Below are 26422 nucleotides of genomic sequence, written 5' to 3'. Positions count from 1 at the left end.
ATTCACTGAATTTGCTTCTGTTTACTGCTGGTCTCATCATGTGTAATAAACTGTAGTGTAACAAATTTTCTATGTGCTTCACTCTTTTAGTGATTACAGCCAAAAGTCCTTGAACAGACACTTGTAAACTTTTTTTTTACTGTGCACATCAGTAAAAGCCAGATATCATAATGTTTGTTAACGTTTAAACTATGTCATACACAGGTAAAGTAACAGATGCAGAAGAATGTGTCATCTACTTTTGACCACATTTGGATGTGTATGTGCTAAATTAGGTATAACATTCAACCCCCCGACATTGTGAACATCACCACAACAAATCCTTAAAAAAAAGCAGGCTGTCTATTCAGTCACCAAATCACTCGGATCTCATCTCATGGCTGTGCTGCCTTCCACTGATTGCAACAAGTAACTCAGTGCGCTTAATTTGTCCATGAGTATAACAATGTCTTGTATTTACCTGTAAACGAAGCGCAGGATCCAAAAAGGGCCGCCAGAATCAGGAATGCAGCTGTAGTCATGATGTGATGAGATACTGAGTACTATCCACACTGAGGGGTTTGTGTAATTCCCTCCTTTCCCCCACCCCTCAGCCTCAGACGAAGAAAGACTGAGTTCTCAGTGACTGTAAAAGTACACTGTACCTGTAAAGGGTGTGGAGAAGGCCAGGAGTCCCGAGAGAGTAAAGTTTTAAAAGGGAAAAGGAGAACTTCTCTTGTGAAAAGATGTGAAATAATCAGTCCTGCATTTAGAGTCTTTCTATATCTTCTTCTTATCAGTTTATCTGGATAACATTACCAGTCATATCGTCTCTACTCTCTATCTACAGTTGTTTGTCATTTTATGACGTGAATTAAAAGAACATCCTCACGTCTTATGAATGACCAAATGGACACATATGAAGGTCAGTCAGATATTAAGTCAGGGTTATGACTGTCACCATGACACCTAATTAGCCATCAGTAAATATTGATACGTGTAATGGTTGAAGGCACACGGTTCTTCATAAATAACATTTTTGTGTTCTGTATTTACACAATACAGAGTCAGGGAGTAACACCAAATAACCAAAATAAAGAATTATAATCAAGGGCCTTTGTAGTAACCCACATATTGAAGACATAGATGGAACAAAAGCTTTAGAAAGCATATCTAATGAGATGTTAGTTCTCTCCTTTTTTTACTTTGTCTTTACTATTTTATTATGACGAAAAGGAATCTTTTTCAGACAATAAAAAAAATTAAATGTGCTTTTTAAAGAAGAAAGACAAAAAAATTAACATGGCCAGGAGCTGCTTCGTCACTCCAAGAAGTAGGACATCGTTTGTGGATACAGTGATAGTAACCAGTGATTTCCCAGAATAGTGAATACATTTCTGGGTCATAATAAAACTCATTCAAGTGTATAAGCTCAAACTACCATTACAAATTCTTCCACTTATTCAAAGGTTGCTTTCTTAGTTCTCCAGCTTTCAGGGAGGATTTTCCACGTCGAAGCACAACATGAATAATATTGACAGCATTATGTAAATCTTAAGAGTAGAATATTAGTACACAATTTTATTTTAAGTCATTTCTAATATGCTTTCCTCCAGTTGTGCACCACTACATGGACAGTCAGGAGATCATTTTAACCAGTGATGACACAGTAAATGTAACTTCCTGGTGTTGCATACACAGTACTTCTGGAGATGTTCTGAGATATGATTAGATTGCAAAACTCTTTATGAGTTCATCCTTAAATTGGCTTTATAGATAGCCTGACCCTTGGAATCGCTGCAGAGTGAAACAGCAAGATAGTTATCAGATTTCAATCAAACCAAACTTTGCATGTCTCTCCTGGAGGGACCGAGGAAATGTCCACTTCCACATTTTGACCTGTCATAGCTGCAAAAGGTTTCACGTCACAACAGGCAAAGATCCAACCTGCACAGTAGCCAGTGGTGGAAGAAGTATTCACATCCTGTGCTTATATGTAAAAATACTAATACCACAAGTATTATTATTATTATTATTATTATTATTATTATTATTATTATCATCATCATTGACAGCAGCAGGATCCCCCTCGCCCCCTGATCGGAAGGGAACTATTATTTATATACATTTGCTTTTCTTCCCACATCAAATATGTGCATTGTTATCTACTGTGACATCATCATCATCATCATGTCCTCCTCGTGCTGCAGCTCGGCCTTTGCCGCTCATATCGTGCCGGACACGCTGACGTGACTTTTGGTGGGAACCCTTTGCTTCTTGAATAAGAAAGCCTGCGTGTCGAGGCAGCTTCGCCGAGGAGACGTGAAGTGGTTTTTTTTTTTTTTTGCTCGGCTCTGCTGACACCTGGCGGAGCAGCGCTGCTTACGTCACAGCCGGATGTTGACACTAGCTCGCGCAGCGCAGACGGGGAACAGCTGAAAAAGAATAACAAAAGCCCCGACGACGACGACGACGGCACAAACAACAGACGCCCGCCTGAGATATACTTTAAAAAAATTAAAAAATCGTTGTCACCATTGCCGGCCGAGACATTTTGCGCTGCTTAAATAAGTTCGAAAAGGTAAGGAAACCGTCATTTGGAGATAAAGCAAGAGATACGCGTTTTTGTTGTTCTTGTTGTCGTGGACGATGTTAGCTGAGCGGCTAGTCTTACGTTAGCTTTTCTCGAATTGCCCTGAATCCCAGCGGAAGACGGCTATCGTCTCCCTTTTTTGTTGTTGTCAGGATTAGTCATCTTTCAATACGAGGTTATTTATAATGGCGCTGGTATTCAGCTCCACTGAAAGCCCAGCTGCCATCTTCAGTCGGCATTAGTCTGACGAGACAGGCAGGACTTGTTGAAATCAGTGAAACGCTGAAACAGGAAGCGGCTTTTGCAAAGAGGAGGTGGGAAGAACCCCTCAAAATATAACTCGGTAAATACCGATTTGATCTCGTTGTGTTTAGAATTCAGTTTCTATCAAAAAATTTAAAAAAAAACAGTTTGTAAACATTGTTTATTACAAGTGAAGATGAGACATTCGGCTGATTGCCATATTTCTGAGCCTGTGTCGTGCAAGATTATACATTTAAAAAAACAAATATATATATATATAAACAGCATTGTATATTCTATTACCTGACATTGGTACTAATAAAACAGTCACAAGGACAAACTGCAGACTTTCACAGAAAAACCTTTTACAAATTCAGTCCGATCGTCACCACAGTGTAAAAGTCTGCCTGTAAAGTACATTTTTCATCTCTGTATTATGGCCGGCTCTGGTTTTGTATTTACCAAAGGGATTCAGCATGTTTTGGTTGGGTGACGTGAATGTAATCCTGCAACACAGTATATGTAAACTTACATTGCGGTATACTGATCATAATCATCATCATCATGGTGAGAGCAGCAATGATTAGTTGATTAATGATCAACAGAAAATTAATCATCAACTGTTTTGATAGGTGATTAATTGTCATTGTTTTTTATTATTATTATTGAAATTAAAGCTAAAATTGAATGATTGCAGCTTCTTAGGTGTGAATATGATAAATTGAATATGTTTATTGAATATGTTTAAGCTGAGGACTGTTGGTTCGGCACAAAACGAGTCATATTTGGGTGGCATCTTCGGCTTTGGGAAACCTTGGTTGACATTTCTAATCATTTTGGCATTTTAAAGACCAAATAGTAAATTGATTTATCAAGAAAATAATCAATACATTAATTGATAATAACAAATATTTGTTTATTTGTTATATATTATATATATATATATATATATGACAATATTGGTGTGTGTATATATATATATTATGACTATAATATATATGTATGTATTGTAGGTGGATAAAAAAACAGTTTGTATTGTACTTGTTGCTAATTTAAGTAAAGCCATTTTCCTTTGAGATAGTATTGCCAGATTACAATACTAAATCAAAAAGATAGTCCTAAAATATGTTAATATGTTAAAACAATAAATACTACATTATAAACCATGTAGCAAAACCTTTAACAAATGTTTTTATTTCACTTTTTTTCTCTCGTCTCACTCCCAGAGATTACACGATGGGCCGTATCTTCTTGGACCACATTGGCGGAACGCGCCTCTTCTCGTGCGCCAACTGTGACACCATCCTGACTAATCGATCCGAGCTCATCTCCACACGATTCACAGGAGCCACAGGCAGAGCTTTCCTCTTCAACAAGGTACGGCGAAATGAATTTAGCTGGTGAAGTGGCCGGCCGTGACACATCCTCCTGAATCAAGCAGGACGCGCGCAATGCCTCAATCCCTGCTTCAGAAATGAGGTCGAGCTTACATTGTCAACTCCACAGGTGGTGAACCTGCAGTACAGCGAGGTGCAGGACAGAGTGATGCTCACCGGCAGGCACATGGTGAGGGACGTCAGCTGCAAGAACTGCAACAGCAAGCTGGGCTGGATCTATGAGTTTGCCACCGAGGACAGTCAGCGGTACAAGGAGGGACGCGTCATCCTGGAGAGGGCGTTGGTTCGAGAGAGCGAGGGCTTCGAAGAGCACGTCCCCTCAGACAACTCGTGAGCCCCCCCCCCCCCCCCCCCCCCGTCGATGGATTGTCCGGGAAGGGCTCGCTCCCGCTCCCGTGCCCTCCTTTCCCTCCCCTCCGTTCCCTTGCCTCTGCGCTGCACACCACCGCCTGCACTTAGGAGTCAGTGAAGTTTTGACTTCACTGACTCCCCCCTCCAACCTCTCCCCCCACACACTCTTTCCCTGTCTGTGGCCTACGACCTTAGGCCTCTGCTGATTAGACGATAGGTCCTCCTTGATTTATGTGTCACAAGGCAAACCCCCCCCCCCCCCGCCCCCCATCCCTCCCCCCGGAACAACAGCTGGGAACACTGCTAGGGCGTCGTAAGTTCACTGAAGCATTCAAAGCACCGGTCACACAGAATTTTCATCTTCGCTGCACAAGGCATGCACCACACTTTTATGGTTAATTAAATACATGCATGAAAGTACAGGTCACTCACATTCACACACAAAAAAAAACATCAGCTGGTTGTTTTATTTGTCTAGATAACTTGGAGGCAGCAGAGCTGAGTATGATCACCGAGCACCAGCCCTGTCTACGTGGTACACGTTAATCAGCCAACTGAGATGTCACTCTACATATTACTTTTGCGATATTTGTGCTCCGGTGTTGTGAACTTTGTCTCAGTGTATTTGTCACCGGTCAGCATTGAGTGCAATTATTAACACGGTAGCTGTTAATTCTGCATAAGTTAACCTTTTCTTAGTCGGTAGTTTAATGGACGTCGTAGTGTTTCAAATCTCTGTTCTCATCCAAATGATGCCGTGAGGACCGCACAGATTGATGTCATATTTAAGTATTCATCGTTGTGCTCGACAGCGATAGCAGTTTCACTCAGCTCCGGCTCACAGGATGCACACGCAGTTTTCCTTTGATGTCGTTCAAATGTACACAAAGTGGCGTGGAAGTGATGTCCTTTCACAGCAGACAACCCCACAGTTGCATTCAGTTCTACCAATCCCCCATCCGTCACCATAGATTCTGTGTGCTGCGTGAAGAGCAACGTGTGACTTTGGTGACTTCATCAGGAGCGCGTACCTTTCAGCCGCGTGTCTCCTGATGTGACGGAGGCAGAACGCGTCCGGAGAGGTGACGGGGCGACGCGCTCTGGCTGCCTGCTGGCTGGAAGGGCAGGATTACGAGAGGGTGGGTCACGCGAGCGTCTGAAAAGCAACCGTGCGATCAAGAGGGACAAGCTAACGGAGCTTCTGAAAGAATAGCTCCAAAAAAAAAAAAAAAATACAACACTATGGGAATTCAGGAAAACAATGTTAATGTTCAAATCAAGCCTGGTTTGACCCTCAAGTGCTCATTTCGACACGGTTAACTGCGGACGCTGTCGAGTCGTGACCCACCCTCTTTTTTTTTTTTTTTTTTTTATAATCTCAGGCTTGGAGCATATTTGGTCATAACATGACTTGTTTCTTACAGCACAAAGCCAGGCACGCTTTAATGGCGCATTTATCTTTCAAAAACGAGCCTCTGTCCCTGGATGAGGCCAGGGCTTCAATTTTATATCATCAGACTAAAAAAAAAAAAAAAAAAAAATACATATTTCATGACATTTGAGGTTAATTTTAGACGGTGTTGTTGGCGCAGCTTTGTGGCCCCTGGTGTAACATTGTACCAAGTCAGTGTATGAATGCCTGTAAGCATTACCAAAATGGTCCCGCTTTCACGAGTGACACTGTTAATGTTTTTGCTTGCCTTTACAAGGTCACGCAAGATAGCGCGAGTTGTCATTTCTACAAAAAAAAAGTTGGAATATATGCAGGACGTTTTACACCATTCATGACCCAAAGTCATTGCAGTGCACAGCCAGTGGTCACAAGAGATTATAGTTATCATTTTATGGTTCACTTTTAGCATTTTATTGATATGTTAAGTGTTTTTATTTGCTTTACATGATATGATTACTATTTTATTGACTGATACATTTATCTTATTCAATATTTTATTGATTGGACAATTGGAAAATAATTGTTTTCTTGTATTGCCATGGCAAGAGTTTCTTTGATGTGATTTCTAAATAAAGATGTAGTCTTGCTGGGTTCAATTCTCATGTCAGAGTGATCCATGCGAGTACTGTTTGAAACCTACAGTTCCTAATCCTTCGATTCCTACAGAAGAGGACAGATGGAAGACGACGTGCCTGTAGTCACTATCAACTGGCAAATTGTCTTTCTTCCTCTGTTATTCATGGTTGTAGATTTGATGGACGCCTAGTCGTCAAGACAAATTTGTACATAAGCAAAACATGGTCTTGTGTTTTTCTTCATACGTGATGGGGAGGAAAAGACTACAAGCGATGATGAGTGGAAGTCTCGGACCTGCAGGTGGCGGCAGACGACTGAGAAACGGGCTCAAGATGTGTTTTTTTTTTTCCTTCCAAGGATGATGCTGAATCCCTCCCTGCCTGCCTCTGACGTTAACCTGCTTGGCAAGAACCGTAGCGCTTCACTGCAGTCTGGAAATTCATGTTAGAGATGTTACTCCCTGCAATGGGAAGAAAAAAAAAATTATGAAAGAAGTCAAATTAAATATTTGCTGTTAAATAAATGCCCAATGCTGGCCAATATTTCATTAACTGCTAAAAACAAAATGTGATCTAAATCCAAAAGCTAAAATGCACCAAATAAAATCTGAACTCTTCCGCATTCACTGTGAATCACCCACGATGAAGAGGTTTGACTGCATTTGGTTTATAAATAGGACGTGACGACTCTCCTAATCCACCCACTAATATTGCAGCGCTGCCGTGCAGTTATTTATAGCTCTGATCCTGTTGGAAGGCTGCTTTGTTGGTGTGTCTGTGAGGGTCTGTGTCACCGCGGTGGAATCAACAACAGGTCTTTTCTGCAGTCACTCCTGGAGTCGCCCAACACAGAGCACCCAGCACTAAACTTCGAGCTCACACAAATATTAATTAAGGTGGCTGAACACAACAATCTGTCCCGGTCACAGCTATTTTTGTATCCACTGCAGTTGCTTGTTTTCTTTTTTTTTTTAGGGCTCTAGGGCATTTATGGATGGATAAGACTTGTGTCTAGTGCCATTTAAATGCCGGACATGACTACAGGCAAAAAGGAGGCTTCATCTCCAGAGGACTTGCTGTGCTGCTTTATAATTCATAGTAGTCTTTGACTTTGTCCCTGTGCAACCTCAGGATTGTCTCCTGTCTTTGTAGAAAAAGCCATCTGGACAGATAAGGATAATTACACTGCCCCCTTGATCCTATTAGTCCGCTTGCAATTGGATAGACATGGCACAAATCTAGATGTGACATAGTTCTTAAAGAGCGCTATTTTCACTACGCCTCAAACACCTCCACAATGCTCTACAGCACCGGGACATTGAGATTCCCTGAAGAATTTAACCTCAGGCGCCTACACACACTCACCCAAGTTTTCTACTACTAAAAGAGTCCGTCTTTTAGAAGCAAATCTAATAAGAGGAAAAGAAGACGCATTCGTGACACATATAGCACCATGGAGTCCGCATCATCCGTTTTTTTTTGTTTTTTTTTCTTCCGCCCACTGTCAAATGCATCAGAGCAAATTTGAAGTTATATTCAGATGCAGAGGATGAACAAGGGAAGGGGTGCAGCAAAAACAAAATGTAGTAGCAGCATATAATTGCGCCCTTAATTGACTCATGATTCATCATCGCCGGACAGCTATTTTAGTTAATCCTCGCCTTTCTTTTTGAGATTTCATGAGATTGTCAGCATCAGCGCCCTTTAGTGGAGATGAGATACAGAATATAGAAATAAACTTCTGCCTTTCCGTCACTCTCTTCACACACAAAAGAGTGACATCATTCTGTCGCCAGGAGAAAATAGCATGCTTTCCATTGACATCACTCTACATCCCGTTGCCAGGAGACAGGGGAGTCAACATTAGTTACTATGGCGACTACACTTCACCTTCAAAGCTCCTGACCTTTTTGGTTGTTTACGGTAGACGTGTGTGTGTGTGTGTGCGCGCAAAACAGGACGAGGCAAACCACGACCTCAGCGTTGCGCAATACGAGCACTGGAGGTCTTGTTGAGTCATCCCCTGCAATGTAGTGGTTGTTACAATATATTGTAGATTACAGGCCTGCCAAGACAAAACACAAGATGGCCTGCAGCAAATAAAAGTCAAGAGTAAAAACACGACACGAGGTAATGGACACGGTGTTCTGCATCAGTGGAATGATGATCAAAGGCATGAGCTATTGGATACACACATATAGGATTAAGTTAGTTTACAAGCACTATCTGGACTCAAGTCAGGAGTCCATGTTTTCCTAAATTGGTCATAAAACAAAAGTAAAAAAAAAAAAAAAAAAGAAAGAACAAAATGACCAGAGACGTCAATGAGTCGATATAGTATATTTATTTAGATATATATTTGTATATACGAGACCGACTCGTAACAGTGTCCACTGCGTTTACCTGAGGACAGTGACTTTAAAGAGGTCCAGCATCTGCAAGTAATTGTAAAATGGGAAAAACAAAACAACGCAAGAATAAGATTTTAACACGTGGAGGTTTAAATGGTTTGAGGAGACAGATATAGTACCATGTTTGGTAAACTACTACATGCTGATGATAAAATTGTTAACATCACAGTGACTGGAATTAGCCTCCTTTACACTTGAAATACAGGAGCTTCAGTTTCGCATAAACGGAACAAGACTCTTCAGTCAAAAGCTCTGCTGCTTGGCGGACTGTGACACATTGATTTGTCTCATAAAACTGTGTCGAAGTGGTCAGCTAGAGCACACATTGCACAGTGTTACAGAATCTGCTATAGACTGTCTAAGACGCAATTATATCCCTTTTCTCCTGAAATTAATTGTGGTTCGCGAGCAATGGCAAGGAGACTCAGTGGCTAAAAGTGCGACCGAAGCGCTGCTCCAATCTTGTTTCAATTTCTGTCCTTTTTTGGCACAATTGGAGTAGCTTCCTCAGCTGTCATTTGCTAATTAAGTTTAGCAGGCGCATCAATGCCAGTCCTCTAAAGTGGGACACGGGCAGAGGTGGGCATTACAGGGCTTTTTTGGATTAGGTTGAGTTCAGGACCAGTTTTCCACTCCAAGTCTGGTTCTCTGTGCCACCCTGCACATTGAGGGGTAATGTTGTCCCAACAGGACATTCTTCCACCCCAGCACCACCCACATCCTGCCTCTGCAAGGCATCTCTTCACTCCCAGAAAGGGCACAAAGCTCATCTGCTTCCACAGCTATCCAGACTTTGATTTTGATTTGATATTACTGCAAGCGTTGCCTCGGTACAGCTACAGGCAACCTTTGCCAGCTACCCTTCCTGACAGGACAGATTACATTCTGTTTGGTAGCTTTGTTTTTACGTCATGTCTGCTTTTCTCACCTTTGGCTTTTATGTGCAAAAGCTACTTGAGCGAACGAGAAACCTGTACAGCAATAAACATCACAAAGGCTATCGCTAAAGACTAACTGGAAAAAGTTCATTCCAATTTGTATAAAAAGGGTAATTATACCCAATAAAGGTAAACAATGATACACATATATACCTGTATACTCCTTAATAATTCTCTGGGAATTACAACGTTCCTTTTCTTTCCTTGCTAGACACTGCTAAAAGAAACTGATTGATTTAAATATCAGTCTGATTCAGCAAACAGTGGTAATCTGAATATTGGTTAGAGTCAAGTCATCATATGTACAGAGGGTCTGTACTATGGCTCTGCTCCATTCATCATATAAAACAAAGGGCTACATAAAATACAATAAAACCTCTTTCAAAGACATGGCAACAGTATAACAAATACTAACAGCAATGTTTCATGACACATGTTCTGAACGACCTACCATAACAAATACCGACAACATAAAATTGATAATATGCACAGACAGCACGCTAAATAACAGTGATTACACAAGGAGAGACATCCAAAGGGCAAGTGACACATCATGTGTGATGAATTCCTTGAATCCAACACAGATAAATGTACTTAACATTCCTGTTTTCCTTCCTCAACAGTAAGGTAAACTCTCTCCACTGAAGCCATGCATACCATGAGGTGCATTTAATTCTTGCTTTCTAAGGCATGGAGCATTGGGTTCCTCAAAGGGATCCGGTAGCTCTCTGGACTGAGTCCTCAGTGTCCTTGCTGAGTATAAGTGAAACATGTCATAACAATTTTCTTTTCTTTTCTTTTTTAATTTTTTTTTTTTTTTTAAATTTTATTTGTTTTTAAAATCCTCACTGCATCTTCCCATCTAGCACCTTTTCCTTCTCACCCACGTCTGCAGCCATGGACTTCCAGTATCGATGGCAAGCCAACTCCAGCAGCTCCAGCCCTCCCACCAGCTTTTGCTGGGCCATATACACCCCCACCATGACCAGGCAGTAGAGCCTGAAAGGAGCCCAGAGCCACAGGCCAGTGAAACACAGAGCAATGAAGCAGCTCCAGTACAGCAGCGAGGCGGCTTTGATCAGAGACACTCGCAGCTCTGACTTACAAGGTGGCACACGAGCAACGCCGTCCCTGTCAAAGGCCCGCGGCTGGCCTGAGTAAAAGTCCCGCAGGCGGACCTCCTTCTCAGCCCAACGGTCTCGACACCAGGACTCCAGGTCGGCGGAAGAGGGAGGGAGAGAAGACACTGGATAGCGGCGGACGTGGAAGTGGATCTCCCGTGGGAAGTGGCCCAGGATGAGGTGGCGTTCTGTCTGAGGGATGTTCTTTGGGTACGCCACTGTGATGTCATGGACGGCATCCAGGTTGTCTCCTGGGGAAAAGCACACAATTTGAAATGATCAAAGGGAGACGAATACCGTCTGATAAAATGATATTACAAACTAAAGCCAGAAAATTAGTTTTCAAGAATATACCTTTAACACATCATAAAATACTCAACTTTCAATAGTCAAAGCTCCCAAACAGACACTTACTGTAACGTTGCAGTTGCACACATGGCAGGTCACTGCAGGGAGAATTATTATAATCCCTTTTATACATCCACACTATTATTGAAACGGTATGATGCACCCTTCAAAATCCTGGTTCCTCAGTGCCATTACACGGGCACCTTTAATTATCCCGGGGGCTTGCTGCCTGAACACCACCATGAGCTCTGTAACGTCATCACTGATCTGCAGTGCCCTTACAACACTCGGGGGAGCTAAATGAAATATCAAAAGTACAGGATGACACCTGCCAGCACCTGCTCCTGTACACCGCGGTAAAAATAGAGCTGAGAGGGGCACAGTGGACTTGGACAATGACACCATGCACAGCATGTCAGGCAGTGGTGCAGAGAGAGGGAGTGGAGAAGTAGCTAAGTCCGATGATATCACAGTGATTCACAACACCTGCTTGGAGAGTTAGTGCCATGCTCAGCATCCAGGGGGGGAGGATGGGAGGGGCAGGTGGGGTGGGGGGGATGAGACAGTAGGGCCAGAGGTGCTATTTAAGACCTCTGGAGGACTGCCAGAATTAGCTCATAGAGAAACATGAGAATCTCTGGGGTGTTGTAATGGCTGGCAGTGGGATGAAACACAGGTCTGAGACTTTAAAGAATAACAGGTATGATCCCTCTACAAACAGCGTCAGTGGAAGAACTACAGTCACCGCGGCAGCGTTTTTATTTTCCGTTGGTTTTGCCGAGAAAATGTTTCCATCTCGATGACAGGTTTTATGTCCTGTCTTGTTTTCATGTGAACAGATAATGCAACTCAACGAAAATGAATGAACACATAGCACAGGTCTGCCATCATGTTTAAGGGAGACATGACATCATTTCAGAAGCTGTTGATGTGGATCAAGTCTAACCTTTTCGTAGTCTTTCCACGATGAAGGTGAATCCAGTAGTGCGGGGATGAAGCACGTACTCCATCTTGGGTAGGTTGTTCTGTGCAGCAAACACATCACTCTTTGCTCTTGTATTTTCTGCAGGAAACACACATTATACTCAATTGAACTGTATTTCGTTGTAGGTGAGAAGATAAAGCTATGCGTGATGTTTTTCTTATTTTACAATGACTAAAAATTACATTTCCATTTTTATCAGAATGATTATATTATGTAATTTAAAATAATGACAGTACAATTAAACAATATATGTAACTCAAATGGAGAGTAATTCAAAGACTCCTGATAAGCCAGCAGTATTAGTTGTCTATTTAGATTAAGTTTGACTTGGCACTTATCAGCTGCTTCACTACAGAGAAGCTTAGATTTCTATTACAAAGACAAATTATCATGAAATCTACACCTTTTTTTTTTTTTTTTTAACAATGTACCCTTATTAACAAAAGTGGAACTTGACTGACAGGAGCTACATAATAATAGAATTTCAGAGCACTGTTATGAAACCAGCAGTAACACCAATAACAACATTGTTTACGGATAAGACCACCACGTCATAAATACATCCGTCAAAAACAAACACACGATTTTAAAATCCACAGGGGGACACACACTGGAACGATGACCATTTATTAACCAAACATTCCTTGGGAACCTCTTGCAGGAACATGTAAACTATATCGTGACTCATTATTCATTATGTAACCAGCAGCTAATTCAAATGGACTTATTGGACAAAAGAATCCGAGACATACTTCTGTTGATCAGCCCTCTGCTCTCAAACAAAGCGGTGCCTTGTCTTTCTTATACAATCTTCTATTCTATTCACAAGTTCTGCAAGCTTCAAAAGGGGTCATGGATTTTTTTTTTTTTTTTTTTTTTTTTTAAACCTAAATGCAACCTGAACTTAATCCTCTGATCGTCTGCGTCTATATTAAGTATTAGGAGAGTAATGAACAGAACCACTTCCACATAAGACACGTAAACATACTGCATACATCCCCACGTTTCTTGCGTCAAATGAAGTGTTGGAAGTTTAAGAGGCTTAAACGCAGACGTGTGCACGTGCGAACACACACGCCGTGGTGCAAACATAACCAGAAGTGAAACAATATTCAAAGCCCTAAATCTGCCGGCCGATCGTGATGTAACTACACCGGACCCCTCGTGACATCATGATATGTGAAGAGAATTTAAGCTTCCCTGAGCAAAGCTACTCAGGACTTTGATTGGCTTAATTGTGCTCTGCAGGGGCTTTAGGCGCTGATGTCACTGCAGCTCGGACTGAAAGATCAGAGCATTGTTGCAGAAATAACCGTGTGTGTGTGTGTGTGAGGGATTTAGGTTTGCCTTATCACTTTGAAATTGTGTTTGCATGACGGTGTCAGTGCAAAGGCATAAGACAGGTGTAGGCCCCACTGGGCTCTGGAAACTGGCTGCTGGGTAACAACATTCTGAGAATATCGACAGACAAATATCGGGCAAATTGTCCCGGGAGTGGACGGAGCGTCGCATTCTTTACTGCTCACCAGTGAGGTCTGTGCCCTCGGGGAACAGAAGAAGCTGCAGGGGCTCTCTGATGTCACAAAAATAGTCCAGCATGTTCCCCAAGTGCTTCTTGTCCTCCTCCCACCGACGCTGAATAAAGACAAAGCAGGCCACCTGCATTGCCCAACCTGCAAAGTACATTATAAAGTCTTTACATGTTTGACTGATTAGCTCTCACGCTCTGTTCTTCTTTCTCTATTCTTTTCCAAGACTTTTCTAAGCAGGAGCAGGCCGGGCTGAAGTTCAGCCTTTCCATCACACCTGCTAAATGCTCTGTTTACATCAAGTAAATTAGGTGATTGTCTTGCAGCTCTACATTTTCAAATGTACTGAACTTCTGTCTCAGTTTTAATGACTTTATTACAAGAAAACTACTTCGCCATGGTGATTTTGAAAAAATGCTCTGCAAAGCATATTATATTATGGTATGCATAAGTGTGCTTGTGTGTAGGAAAGGGCAGGGCACCCACTGTATACCCACCAAAGCCAGGCACAGCCTTGAGTACAGCCTTGAGGCAGATCTTTTCCAGACGAAGGTAGCTGTACCTGAGCAGACAACACCAAAGGAACATCCAGTCCAGACGGGTACGGTGGTTCATGATGATCACACTTCGCTCCCCGGGAATGAAGCCATCACCCGTTATCACCACTTTCACCCCAAACACAAGCTCCAGCAGGGACTGCAGATCAAGGATGAGGAGCCGAAATGGAGGGAGGATGAAAGAGAAAGTGCAAGGGAAGGGGGAAATGATCAAATAAATCGTCCTCTGAAACAGAGGTAAGTTCAGACCGTCTGGTACACAGAGATACAGGCCACGTAAAGGATAAGCTGGAGTACGCACCACAGGCAGGGTGAGCCACGTAGCAACGATTCGATCAGTGATCCAGCGGTACCACGCGGGAGACAACAGCATGAGAGGCAAAAATGGACCGAGCATGAAGACACTACCAAAGAAACTACCCAAAAACAGGGTCACCACGAAGTACAGGCCCCGCACCGACACAGCCATCTGTGGGAGATGAACAAGACGAGGTTAGTATAACTCAAAGCCAAATATATAGTGATGAGGAGTCAATGTGTGAGCAGAGGTTGCTGTATTAAGTCGGAGGATGAAAAATGATGACACGTGGAATTTTGTCATGATTTGGATCGCCACTATGGAAAGCAGACAAACAGGAGAAACTCTGTAATGTGAAGCAACTACGATTATCGACATCGTTATCAATAGCAAAGACTACTGTTCTGTTGTTCCTCAGACATATTTTCCCACAAACAGTGGAAAATCCAGGGCAGACATTCCTAGCTGTGGAATGTAAATAGGGGAACCTTTCTGACTGTGGGAGACAAATTGTGGGTGCGTGGTCAGTAAATCAAGTGTGGCTGGAATTATTCACCGAGCAACAAAAAGGGGAGGTTTTGTGTTACGTCCTCTGACGCGATTAACATCAAAACTGGTGGTCAAATGTTGAGGCTATATCCAATGAAGCTCTACAATCTGCTCAGTAACTTCTAAGTGTAATCAGAATAATAGCTGCTTTGCCGTTTTCACAACTATACTACTGTAGCAGGGACATTATGCAGGATATATCTGCAATCGGAGATTTTTCTATATCATAGTAGCTATTCCTTCCTTATCAGAGGGTGTACTGGGCCATCAAAGACAATATTGTGGATAGAAAAGCAGGAAGAACAGACATTTTTTTCATTCAAAGTCTCAATTGATTTTTTTCTGATTGGGTTTTTTTTTTTTCTCTCCATATATATGAAAATTAGGATATTAATCTACAACAGCCTGACCAATTTGATTAGCCAATATTGGTTGATAACCGATATATTGGTATCCGTGTATATGCTGTAAGGTATGAAAACTTTTTTTTGTATAGAACATAATGCAGAAAAATACACTTTAGAAATTGCTCCTTTTTGTGTTTTTTTTGTACAATTAATTTGAATTAGTACATACAAAGTGAAATCATCCCATACTCTATGATAATGTGAATGAACACCATTTAAGCAGGCTGAATGTTTATTATTCATGTTCACAACAGTAGCTGCAGCACGATAGAAATCCCCAACGGTCACTGGATCCCTGAGGGAAGTGAACTGAGCCTGTAATCTCTCTGAAATTCAAAACCAAGTAATGGCACCTTCAATTGTCCGTGACATATCTGATAAGTTAGAAGGGACTGAACATGCCAATCATGGGGCTCTCTTGTCATTTCATTAACATCAGAGGTGACCGGTTTCCCGTGGTAACGTTACACTTATGGAACGTGTATCGTTTCAAAGTGCCCTCATAACCACGGTAAACCCACGCGGGTGTTGTCACTGAATTTGCCTGATCGGACCTCTTTGCAGGATTGTTTGTTTGACTGACATCTCCGTCACTCTCCTCTTCAATCTGTTGCACCTGTTTTCGATGTACCTCGGTGGTACACAGACTTTGGTGACCTCATGTAATTTCTAGTGTGGCTGCAGCAAGCCTGAGAGGAGGTTTAATTAGCCTGAATAATCTAAAACACCCGTGTTGGTGGGCATCGCCTACACCAACAACCACTAAGCGAAAATCCCTTTCCTGCCACAGGCCAGTGTAGCGCCACGCAGTGATACCAAGGCATCGAGTGCATTGTAGGTGAATTGCACCTCACTTGGAAAGCTTAGGCAGGAAGTACAGGAAACGCTTACATCCTGCCAGGGGATGTAAATGAGAATTTATAAAAGCTGAAATTCCCTTGTAAGGCAGCACATCACATCATGTAAAGTAGCCAAGGTTGTCCTTGTTAGCATTTGCATGACGACGGAGCATGTTGGGATCAAGTCAGATGGAAATCTAACCAGCATGCCATCCCAGGGTTTACCAGTGGTCAGGTACGTGAAAGCCTGGTTCAAAATTGTGAATCAAATTTCAAATATTTTGAGGTGTTGCACTTTTACATGATGTGACACAAACTTGATTTGACGATCACTGATTCATGCAAGTTGCCTCTGACTGCAAAATAAGGAATGCGTAAGCACCAGGGCAGCATGCAAAACTAAAAATGCAAAGCTTTTTTTTAAAGACAAGAATAGATTAGACAAACAGTAAGATTCACTCAAGCCTTGGCACTAAAGCAGGTAAATTACAAGGCAAGTACACGGAGATGAAGTTTTAAAGGGGAAATACAGCGAGTCTTGATTTGATTATGCCCCGTCCTTGCTGACACACGGAGTCTGGGCTGGTACCACAGGAAACCACTTCCTCCAGCAGGTGTTTTCTTCACACCTTTCCACCTCAATTACTGTTATGATTGCGGAAGCCGATGGTTCAGACTACTTTCACCCAACACTCTCATCATCTTGCCCTTGTTGACACCCTCGGTGGCCCCCTGACGCAGCAAGTCTCCCGGCAGCAACCAAAGTGGCTGAAGGTGCATATATACAATGCAAGAAGTGTTTGCGTGCATGATTCTGCTGGCAATAAGGGTTTAAGGGTTACTGGTTTTAACAATGGAAAATGTGAGGCATGAGAGGTGGGGAAACAAGCTTGCTCAGCACAATTGCCACAATTAGGCTGTGTCCCCACACACACATACACACACACACACACACACACACACACACACACACACACACACACACACACACACACACACACACTCAAAAACACACCCGAGGGTGGCTGCTGGAACAACCCCACGAGCCTATTCATACACTGCTCAAAAAAATAAAGGGAACACTTAAACAACACACTGTAACTCCAAGTCAATCACACTTCTGGGAAATCAACCTGTCCAGTTACGAAGCAACACTTGACTGTGAATCAATTTCACCTGCTGTTGTGCAAATGGAACAGACAACAGGTGGAAATGAGGCAATTATCAAGACAACCCCTATAATGGTTCTGCAGGTGGTGACCACAGACCATTTCTCTGTCCTCGTCCTTTCTGGCTGCTTTTTGGTCACTTTTGCATTTTGCCAGTGTCCTCACCACTAGAGGTAGTAGCATGAGACGGTGTCTACAACCCACAGAAGTTGCTCAGGTAGTGCAGCTCGTCCAGGATGGCACATCAATGCACGCTGTGGCAAGTGTCTGTCAGCACAGTGTCAAGAGCACGGAGGAGATACCAGGAGACAGGCCAGTACACCAGGAGGCGTGGAGGGGGCCGTAGGAGGACAACAACCCAGCAGCAGGACCTCTATCTCCTCCTTTGTGCGAGGAGGAACAGGAGGAGCGCTGCCAGAGCCCTACAAAATGACCTCCAGCAGGCCACTGATGTGCATGTTTCTGCTCAAACTGTCAGAAACAGACTCCATGAGGGTGGTACGAGGGCCCCACGTCCACAGCCCTCCATGTGCTGGCCAGAGGTACCCTGACTGCCATTAGGTACCGGGATGAGATCCTCAGACCCATTGTAAGACCAGATGCTGGTGCAGTGGGCCCCGGGTTCCTTCTGATGCAGGACAACGCTCGGCCTCGTGTGGCTGGAGTGTGTCAGCAGTTCCTGCACGATGAAGGCATCGATGCTATGGACCTGAATCCAATCCAGCGCATCTGGGACATCGTGTCTCGTTCCGTCCACCGACGCCACGTCGCACCGCAGACTGTCCAGGAGTGGACTGATGCTTTGATCCAGGTCTGGGAGGAGATCCCTCAGGAGAACATCCGTGGTCTCATCAGGAGCATGCCCAGGAGTTGTAGGGAGTGCATACAGGCACGTGGAGGCCACACACACTACTGAGCCTCATTTTGACTTGTCTTGAGGAATCCCCACAGAAGTTGGATCAGCCTGTGATCTGATTTTTCCACTTTTATTTTGAGTATGATTCTGAATCCAGACCTCCATGGGATAATGATTTTGATTTCCATTGATCATTCTTATGTTATTTTGTTCTCAACACATTCCACTATGTAATGAATAAAGATTTTCAACTGGAATATTTCATTCATTGAGATCTAGAATGTGTTGTTTAAGTGTTCCCTTTATTTTGTTGAGCAGTGTACATGCAGCCAAATGGCATGACACACCTAGAGCCAGGGATGTGAGGTGGATGAAATTAAGAAAATTAACGTGTTAAATAAACATGTTATTCTTCCGCTTGGCATGGACACCAGGGAACACTATTTATACAAGGCATCCACGGAAACTTTTGTTTTCATACTCTAAGGCCAGCACCACTTGGGAGTTTGATTTAGTCCCATCCATTTGGTTGGTTTAACATTTATTTATTCACCATAGAAATGATCCTGAGAGCACTTCCCCAAACACAGCACCACACGCAACACACAGCATACTCATAGTCCAAGTCTGAATTCCCTGGCAATCAGTTTGCATTCCTAACTTTAAGCAGAGACCAGACATCCCAATAGACCAAAGCAGAGTGAAGAGGTCAAGCATGTCTAGGCTAAACAATGAGTGTGTGTGTGTGTGTGTGTGTGTGTGTGTGTGTGTGTGTGTGTGTGTGTGTGTGTGTGTGTGTGTGTGTGTGTGTAAGAGACAGACAGAGAGAGGAAGAATAAAATACGTAATGCTGTAAAAATTAACAGCAAATTGATTAAGTGCACATCTATTATACAACATTGAGGTAACTTGGAGAGAACAAACCTCCACCGGAGATGAACAACCTCTCCAACTTTTTGCGATTCCAAAAATACTGTCCCCATTCCTGATTGTTAAAATGGATTCAAGGTTTGGGAATTAAGTCTTTTAAACATTCACTAAGTTCCACAGAAATCCTTCAACAACTTCAGTATCTCTTTGACTACCTGCAAAACTGAAATTCAAAAGTTGCACTGATCAACGATGCCAGGAGCAACCACTCGTCTCCATTGTCTCGGAGGAGAGGGAAACAGTACTGATAGGGGGCAATTCAAAACAATGTATAGCTGGTATGCCAGAAAAGAAAAAAACTTTAAATTACTTCACACTATTGTGACAGTATCTGACCAAATGAGGTATTATTAAAAGGTAAAGCTGGACAACAAGGGAATTAATGACTTTTGAAGCAGGTGCATATCAGTTACATCAGTTACTGCTTTATGGACCTATCAAATCTATAATATCATTTAATTGAATTTCACTTGATGAAATCAGTATTTACATCAATACACAACAGACTAAGTCACGCCTCGTTGATGCAAGATAAACAAAATCAATAAGTAGCTAATGGACCATTTGTACACTGCTCAAAAAAAAAATAAAGAGAACACTTAAACACATCCTAGATCTCAATGAATGAAATATTCCAGTTGGAAATCTTTATTCATTACATAGTGGAATGTGTTGAGAACAAAATAACATGGAGGTCTGGATTCAGAATCATACTCAAAATAAAAGTGGAAAAATCAGATCACAGGCTGATCCAACTTCTGTGGAGATTCCTCAAGACAAGTCAAAATGAGGCTCAGTAGTGTGTGTGGCCTCCACGTGCCTGTATGCACTCCCTACAACGCCTGGGCATGCTCCTGATGAGACCACGGATGTTCTCCTGAGGGATCTCCTCCCAGACCTGGATCAAAGCATCAGTCCACTCCTGGACAGTCTGCGGTGCGACGTGGCGTCGGTGGACGGAACGAGACACGATGTCCCAGATGTTCTGGATTGGATTCAGGTCTGGGGAACGGGCAGGCCGGTCCATAGCATCGATGCCTTCATCGTGCAGGAACTGCTGACACACTCCAGCCACACGAGGCCGAGCGTTGTCCTGCATCAGAAGGAACCCGGGGCCCACTGCACCAGCATCTGGTCTTACAATGGGTCTGAGGATCCCATCCAGGTACCTAATGGCAGTCAGGGTACCTCTGGCCAGCACATGGAGGGCTGTGGACGTGGGGCCCTCGTACCACCCTCATGGAGTCTGTTTCTGACAGTTTGAGCAGAAACATGCACATCAGTGGCCTGCTGGAGGTCATTTTGTAGGGCTCTGGCAGCGCTCCTCCTGTTCCTCCTCGCACAAAGGAGCAGATAGCGGTCCCGCTGCTGGGTTGTTGTCCTCCTACGGCCCCCCCCCCACGTCTCCCGGTGTCTCCTCCGTGCTCTTGACACCGTGCCGACAAACCTTCGCGCATTGATGTGCCATCCTGGACGAGCTGCACCACCCGAGCAACCTCTGCGGGTTGCAGACGCCGCCTCACGCTACTACCTCTCGTGGTGAGGACACCGGCAAAAGTGACCCAAAAAATTCATCCAGCAAGGGACGAGGACAGAGAAAACGGGTCTGTGGTCACCGCCCCGCAGAACCGTCCCTTTGCTTATTTCACTTCCCACAGTCCCTGGGTGGAGCAAAGAGAGACAGGACTTTAACCAGAAAGACAACAACGGTTCGCCAACGTTCAACTTTGAGCGAAGAGATTTTTTTTTTTTCCATCATCCGTTTGTAAAACGCTGCTTCGTAAATAATTGACAGGTGAGAAACAAGTCAGGACAAAAAAAAAAATTGCGCTTTTTTTTTTTTTTTCTTCCGGTGGCCGCGCTATCACCGCCCCGCCGGCTGAGAGTCGACGGGTCACCGGGAAGCGCACACACACACACACACGCAGCGTATAAACAACGACGTATCGTGGGTGCTTCCTCCACCCTTTAAGGCGCGCTTCCTCCACCCTTTGAGGCGCGCTGTTACCTGCTGGGGTTTTGGCTGCGGTGCAGGTGACGTCTCGGTCGGGCCGACCTACGAGCGACAACGTGAAATGCTAACTGCTAAATGACAATGGGGGGGGGGAAACCAGCTTTAAGTTAAGAACAACGTTAACCGGCACCAGCTGCGGTTGCAAAGTTACAACAACAACAACAAACAACAAACAACCCACCTCGTGCGCTTTTTCTTCCGAGGTTTGTTTCGGGGTGCGTTTAAGTCACCAGAGCCTCCGATAAGTCCAAACAGTCGGTTGCGACATCGTTAAACTCAGCGAGCCAGCTAACGTCAGCTAACTGGGAGGGGAAAAGCCCATCAACAAGCGTCCGGTACCAGACCTCCGAGCTGCAGTCCGTCCGTCGAAACCGCTTCGCCCCGGATTTGTTCTTCCGCGAGGTGGTTAATCGGCAGGTCCGACGCGTCGCCTTCTTTGCGTGCCTTTTTTTGGTTTTACTTTTGCTGCCCGCCGTTAGCGCTTTGCTAGCGAAAGACGACCTCTCGACTTTACCCCTCTCCGCGTGTCTTTGCAGCCGCGCGTCGACAGGGGGCGCTGTTTTGCACAAAAGGGCTTTCCGTCACCGGGTAACTTGAGGGTGACAGGTAACCGCAGACGCGGCTTGTGAGAGCAGATTTTCCCAGGTGTGCCCTCGTGCAGAGTGCGCCGTGTAGATTTCACATGCTGATAGTGACTGTTTTGTTGTATTTTAAGCAGAAGTCAAACTTTTGCACGTGAAGTCTGAGTGGGATGTGCAGAGAGAAGGGGGGGAAAAAAGTACTTTTAATGATAGAAAAAGGATCCATACTACAATATTAGATGCTCAATGATACGTATTAGCCATGCATTGAAATTTTAATGGGGCAAAAGGACTTAAAATATCAATGTAAAAGCGCAGAGAAATTATTAGTCATGTCTCAGGGATTTTATTGTTGGCTTTTTAGTACTTTATAGTATTGGATTCAATGCACTTTATTAAAAAAAAAAAAAATGCATCATTAGTGTTTTGTGGAAATTTTTTACGTGCAAAACACTGGTCAGGTGTCAAGTAAATGTAATGGAGTTACAAGTACGGTATTTCTCTTCAAACTGTAGTAGGTAATACTCTAGTAAAGTACCAACTACCTCAAAGTTGTAAGTGCAGCCCTTTATCATGAGCCTTTAAGCTTACTGCATGGAAAACAAAACAACAATTGCACAGTGTAAAGTCTTCAATCACCTCACAGGTGAGGATAAAGAGGTTCATTAGGACCCTTAACCTGTCAGAGCATCGTCATTTAAACATTTGTGACCAGGCGAGAATGGAAAAAAACACTCCTTTTAATCATTAAAACAGATTAACGATGAACGAACCCCTTGGTTGAAGTGTTTATAGACTTCACGTTGTTACGACAGACTCTGCCTACTTCACTTCAGCAAGTTTAACCTTTGCAGTGGCCTGAATGTCTTTAAATCACATTTGAAATCACCAAAATAAACATCCACCGATAGGTATGTCCATTTCTGTGACTATTTTGGTGCTCGCTAATCCACTTTTCCCAGCTTGAGTGGTTTTGCTCATGTTAGACTGTTCTTCCCCGAGATCCCTATGTTAGGAATATGTCAGAACTCATTCAGCATGGCACTGATGAATTCTTTTTGACTGAGTCCTCCAACATGGCCTTTTAAAGTAGTTTAAATCTCAGCATGTGTCATTTGTTTCTTTTACCCCCAGTTATGAGCTGTTCTACTGTTACAAATTACCTCAGCATTCAGTGATGTGTGTGCGTGGATTGGTCAATGTGTCTGAGTGTATCCGAGCATGCACATGTACTCTCTGGTGTGTGTGAGTGAGGCAGAGACGGACTGACAGACAGGGTAAAAGAGAGAGTGCACTTAGTCAAACTCAAGACTTTTCCATGACCTGCTCCCTATGGCATGCACTCTATCTGAGAGACTGAGTGAACTGTATAGCTTTATCAGTATAAACTTCTCAAGGGTCAACGCATCACTTCAGAGGGGAATGGAAAAACTTTGCTTTGAAACAAACTCTCATTTTGGCAGCCTGGTGCCAGCTCACCTTCCAAAGAGCAGCATATCCACAAGATTAATGACGATTGTCCAAGATAATTTAGCAAAAGCAATATGATCAGGTAATCCGATTCCTTTTGGAAAATTCCAAGTATCAAAGCACTGTGATAAAAAAAAAGAAGTCATATTAATTAATGGGAAAACACATGTTTGCTGATAAAAGACGACTTGGGAGGTAAGCCAAGTTCAGTGCTACTTTTTTCTAAATGAAAGTTAAGATCGAATTGAGTGATAAATGTCGACACCTGCAACAACATTAATTCATGTTAGACATGCCATTCCACTTACATAACTTCATATGGGAGAGACAGAGTGACTTTGTTCGGGCATTGTACACTGTGCTTTGGTTTATTTTCAGTGGAGTCTATTGATAGCACTTTAATGAGGTTTTACTGAAGGAAAAAAAGCCAGTTGGTTTGTTTTTTATTTAACATTCTTGCCTCTGATGACCTGTTATGCTTTTTTAGTAGTTCAGAGAGGGGACATGGCTGGTTTAACATGAGTCCTCTTCCCTTTCACTTCATTTCCACTCCACTTTGACAAGTCTCAGTTTTACACCTGTAACAACACACATTGTTGTAATCCCAGTTTTGCGGCGTCTTCATTTCTGTGTTTATGTCCGTCTCTGTCCTCGTGTCCCGTCTCCTGTCTCTTTCCTCGATTTTTTTTTCCAACCTGGTATCTAAGCAATAAGGATTAGAGAGGGGCCACAAGTTGTCTATTTATATCAGCAACAATCTATGGAAGAGCAGCAGCCTGTGGCTTAGCACATTAACACACAAAACTACAACACAAAGCGGATGCCAACCGTCTTGTATTGATCAAAGCTGTAGAAGCTGGAGGATGGGACGCAGATGCACTTTACATCACCCTGTTAAACAGAATGAGTTCCGCAGGCTCAGACTTGTCGGCCCATATGTGCTGTGGCTGCAAATCCTGTAGCTGTATTGTGTCTTCTCTGATGAGGGTTGAGTATGCTTGACTCTGATTTAGTATTTTTTGAGGATCTGTTTTAAAAATCTATCACTATTTGTGGTCTTTTGTTATCGATTGTTGTATCACATGTTGCTGTGGGGGGTTTCAGGAAATCTATAGCAGTCACATGTCATGTCTTTCTTTCTTTCTTTCACACTTCTTTCCATCCATGTAGTTTGAGGTATCATCTGGAAAGTACCTTGGTTAAATTTTGTTAGGGCTTGATGACACAGAGCAGGTTCACAAGTGTCATTTTTGCTACGGTTGCATTTGACCTTATCTAAATTGACCACCAAGAGAGGGAACCAGTCTTTAACCAATGATTTAACAATGTCCCTGTGCAGGTGCTATTTATGCTGTACCTCCTCAATATTCTTCATTTTAACCCCCTGACTCCTTCACCTTTTAATCCTCCCTTCTTGTTGTGCTCCTCCCAGTGTATCTTATTCTTGCTCTTCCCTTGTTGACAGTGCCAGACATGTGTCTACACTCGGTGGGCCATCTCCAGAAAGGTTATAAATAACTATCAGAGTTTTTGCTTCATGTCCTGAGAGCTCTACTTTCCTCTCACACTTGAGGAACCATGGGAAAAGAATCTTTCCCTTACGCACACAGCACTCGTAATAACAGACATGGTTATACATAAAACCTCTGGGCACATGCGCCCTGTTTGCAAGCTTTGCACAAACACACCGACACAGCTATGCATGAATGCACAGGATCAAACTTGGTAACGTATACAGTAAGGTTGCAGCACAAAAATAGTAAGGTTATAAGAACAGGGGCAGTGTTTATAATGAAACATAACCTGCACTGTGGGAATGCAGGGTACATTTCTACTGACGTATAAGTATGGGAAACTTGCTGAAACAACAGAATGGGATAAAAGTCTGGGAGAGCAAAAAATAGAAAGAACAAGAAAACAACCACAGTGGAGAAAAACATAAAATGCGAAGAGGAACTAGAAAAAAGGACAAACATTATTTATCTCCTCATGACATACAAAGAGGGTTACGATACTGGAAATCAAGTGGCTGGTGTGAGTTTATGTGTAAAGGAGTGACAGTTAAACAGTGTTAATGTGGACTATAGTTGGGAGTCAGGGAGAATTCAGGGGTTGGCAGGTCGGACTCTGCTGACACACTGGGATCAGCGATGGGATTGTTTCCATTGGAAAGAATTCCAAGAATGAGCTAGAAGAGCTATCAGTGACTTCACTCAGACGACTCCGACAACAGTTTTAATACATAGCCAGGCACGCACGCTCTGACACACTTTTAAAGATACTGCGTCTGATGCCAACAATGGTGTGCGAGACACTCTCCGTTTCCCCTGTGTCACCGAGTTCCCAATGACTCACACTGAGTTCTCATCTTACCGTTTGCAAAATGAATGCTGTCACCTCTGACCGCCGGCAGGCTGGTTAACAAAAAGATTTACAGTGGAAAGAAATTACTTTAATGCCAGTTAAAATCTTCTCGGCATCAAACACGAGGGCTCATCAAGAGGGCACGCCGAGTATAAAACTCCTAAAAAGTTGATTTCGCATCCTAAGTAGGCAATATAATATAAAATCATAGTCAAATAAGTCACAATCAAATCTAAAATTAAGGGATAAAGCATACTTAGAAGTTATTTATCAGAGTTTAATAGAATACTCAAGTTTTTGTTTGATTTCTTGCTGAAGCTTATTGATATCCTCCTCATGTCTGTACAGTAAATATGAGGTTGGAGCCAGTAGCCGGTTAGCTTAGCTTCATGGGTTTTGTATAGATTAAACACACATGATGTCACATGTTGTTGAGTTTTAGAGGTGCTGATTGGTGGATTTTCT

The 26422-nt window shown here is 43.1% G+C and overlaps 2 protein-coding genes across 5 annotated transcripts; one reads left to right on the top strand and one right to left on the bottom strand.

The window, feature by feature from the left end:
- The first annotated feature begins 4037 nt into the window (after positions 1-4037).
- On the top strand, positions 4038-6612 carry LOC138625896 (protein yippee-like 5). Its single transcript, XM_069707155.1, has 2 exons — positions 4038-4192; positions 4322-6612. Exons 1-2 carry the CDS (start codon positions 4052-4054, stop codon positions 4544-4546), a joined length of 366 nt encoding a protein of 121 aa, XP_069563256.1. The 5' UTR covers positions 4038-4051; the 3' UTR covers positions 4547-6612.
- A 2308-nt stretch (positions 6613-8920) lies between these two features.
- lclat1 (lysocardiolipin acyltransferase 1) lies at positions 8921-22070 on the bottom strand. Of its 4 annotated transcripts, XM_069707152.1 has the most exons (7): positions 21724-22070; positions 21060-21189; positions 14782-14949; positions 14421-14619; positions 13921-14067; positions 12356-12472; positions 8921-11312 (listed from the first exon to the last, which is right to left on the bottom strand). In XM_069707152.1, exons 3-7 carry the CDS (start codon positions 14947-14949, stop codon positions 10786-10788), a joined length of 1158 nt encoding a protein of 385 aa, XP_069563253.1. In that variant the 5' UTR covers positions 21060-21189; positions 21724-22070; the 3' UTR covers positions 8921-10785. The 4 variants fall into 4 exon arrangements, with proteins under 4 accessions (XP_069563253.1, XP_069563252.1, XP_069563254.1 ...); XM_069707151.1 differs by lacking the exon at positions 21060-21189; XM_069707153.1 differs by lacking the exon at positions 21060-21189 and having other exon boundaries at positions 21887-22070.
- Positions 22071-26422: the final 4352 nt, after the last annotated feature.

This window comes from Brachyistius frenatus, unplaced genomic scaffold (assembly GCF_029030835.1).
Source record: "Brachyistius frenatus isolate BFR_SWC_R1_liver_20210118 unplaced genomic scaffold, ASM2903083v1 Contig_67, whole genome shotgun sequence".
Lineage (NCBI taxonomy): Eukaryota > Metazoa > Chordata > Actinopteri > Embiotocidae > Brachyistius > Brachyistius frenatus.
Note: the sequence above shows the minus strand (reverse complement) of the source record. Positions and strands in the feature narration are given on the sequence as shown.

Bases quoted from the DNA above. Each gene is read 5' to 3' on its own strand.
- LOC138625896 (XM_069707155.1), top strand. From the start codon at position 4,052: ATGGGCCGTATCTTCTTGGACCACATTGGCGGAACGCGCCTCTTCTCG. The intron at 4,193-4,321 runs GTACGGCGAAAT...TCAACTCCACAG, and splicing joins GAGCTTTCCTCTTCAACAAG to GTGGTGAACCTGCAGTACAG.
- lclat1 (XM_069707152.1), bottom strand. From the start codon at position 14,949: ATGGCTGTGTCGGTGCGGGGCCTGTACTTCGTGGTGACCCTGTTTTTG. The intron at 14,620-14,781 runs GTGCGTACTCCA...CTTGATCTGCAG, and splicing joins CGTGGCTCACCCTGCCTGTG to TCCCTGCTGGAGCTTGTGTT. The intron at 12,473-13,920 runs GTGAGCAGTAAA...TGTTTCCTGCAG, and splicing joins CGAGGGCACAGACCTCACTG to AAAATACAAGAGCAAAGAGT.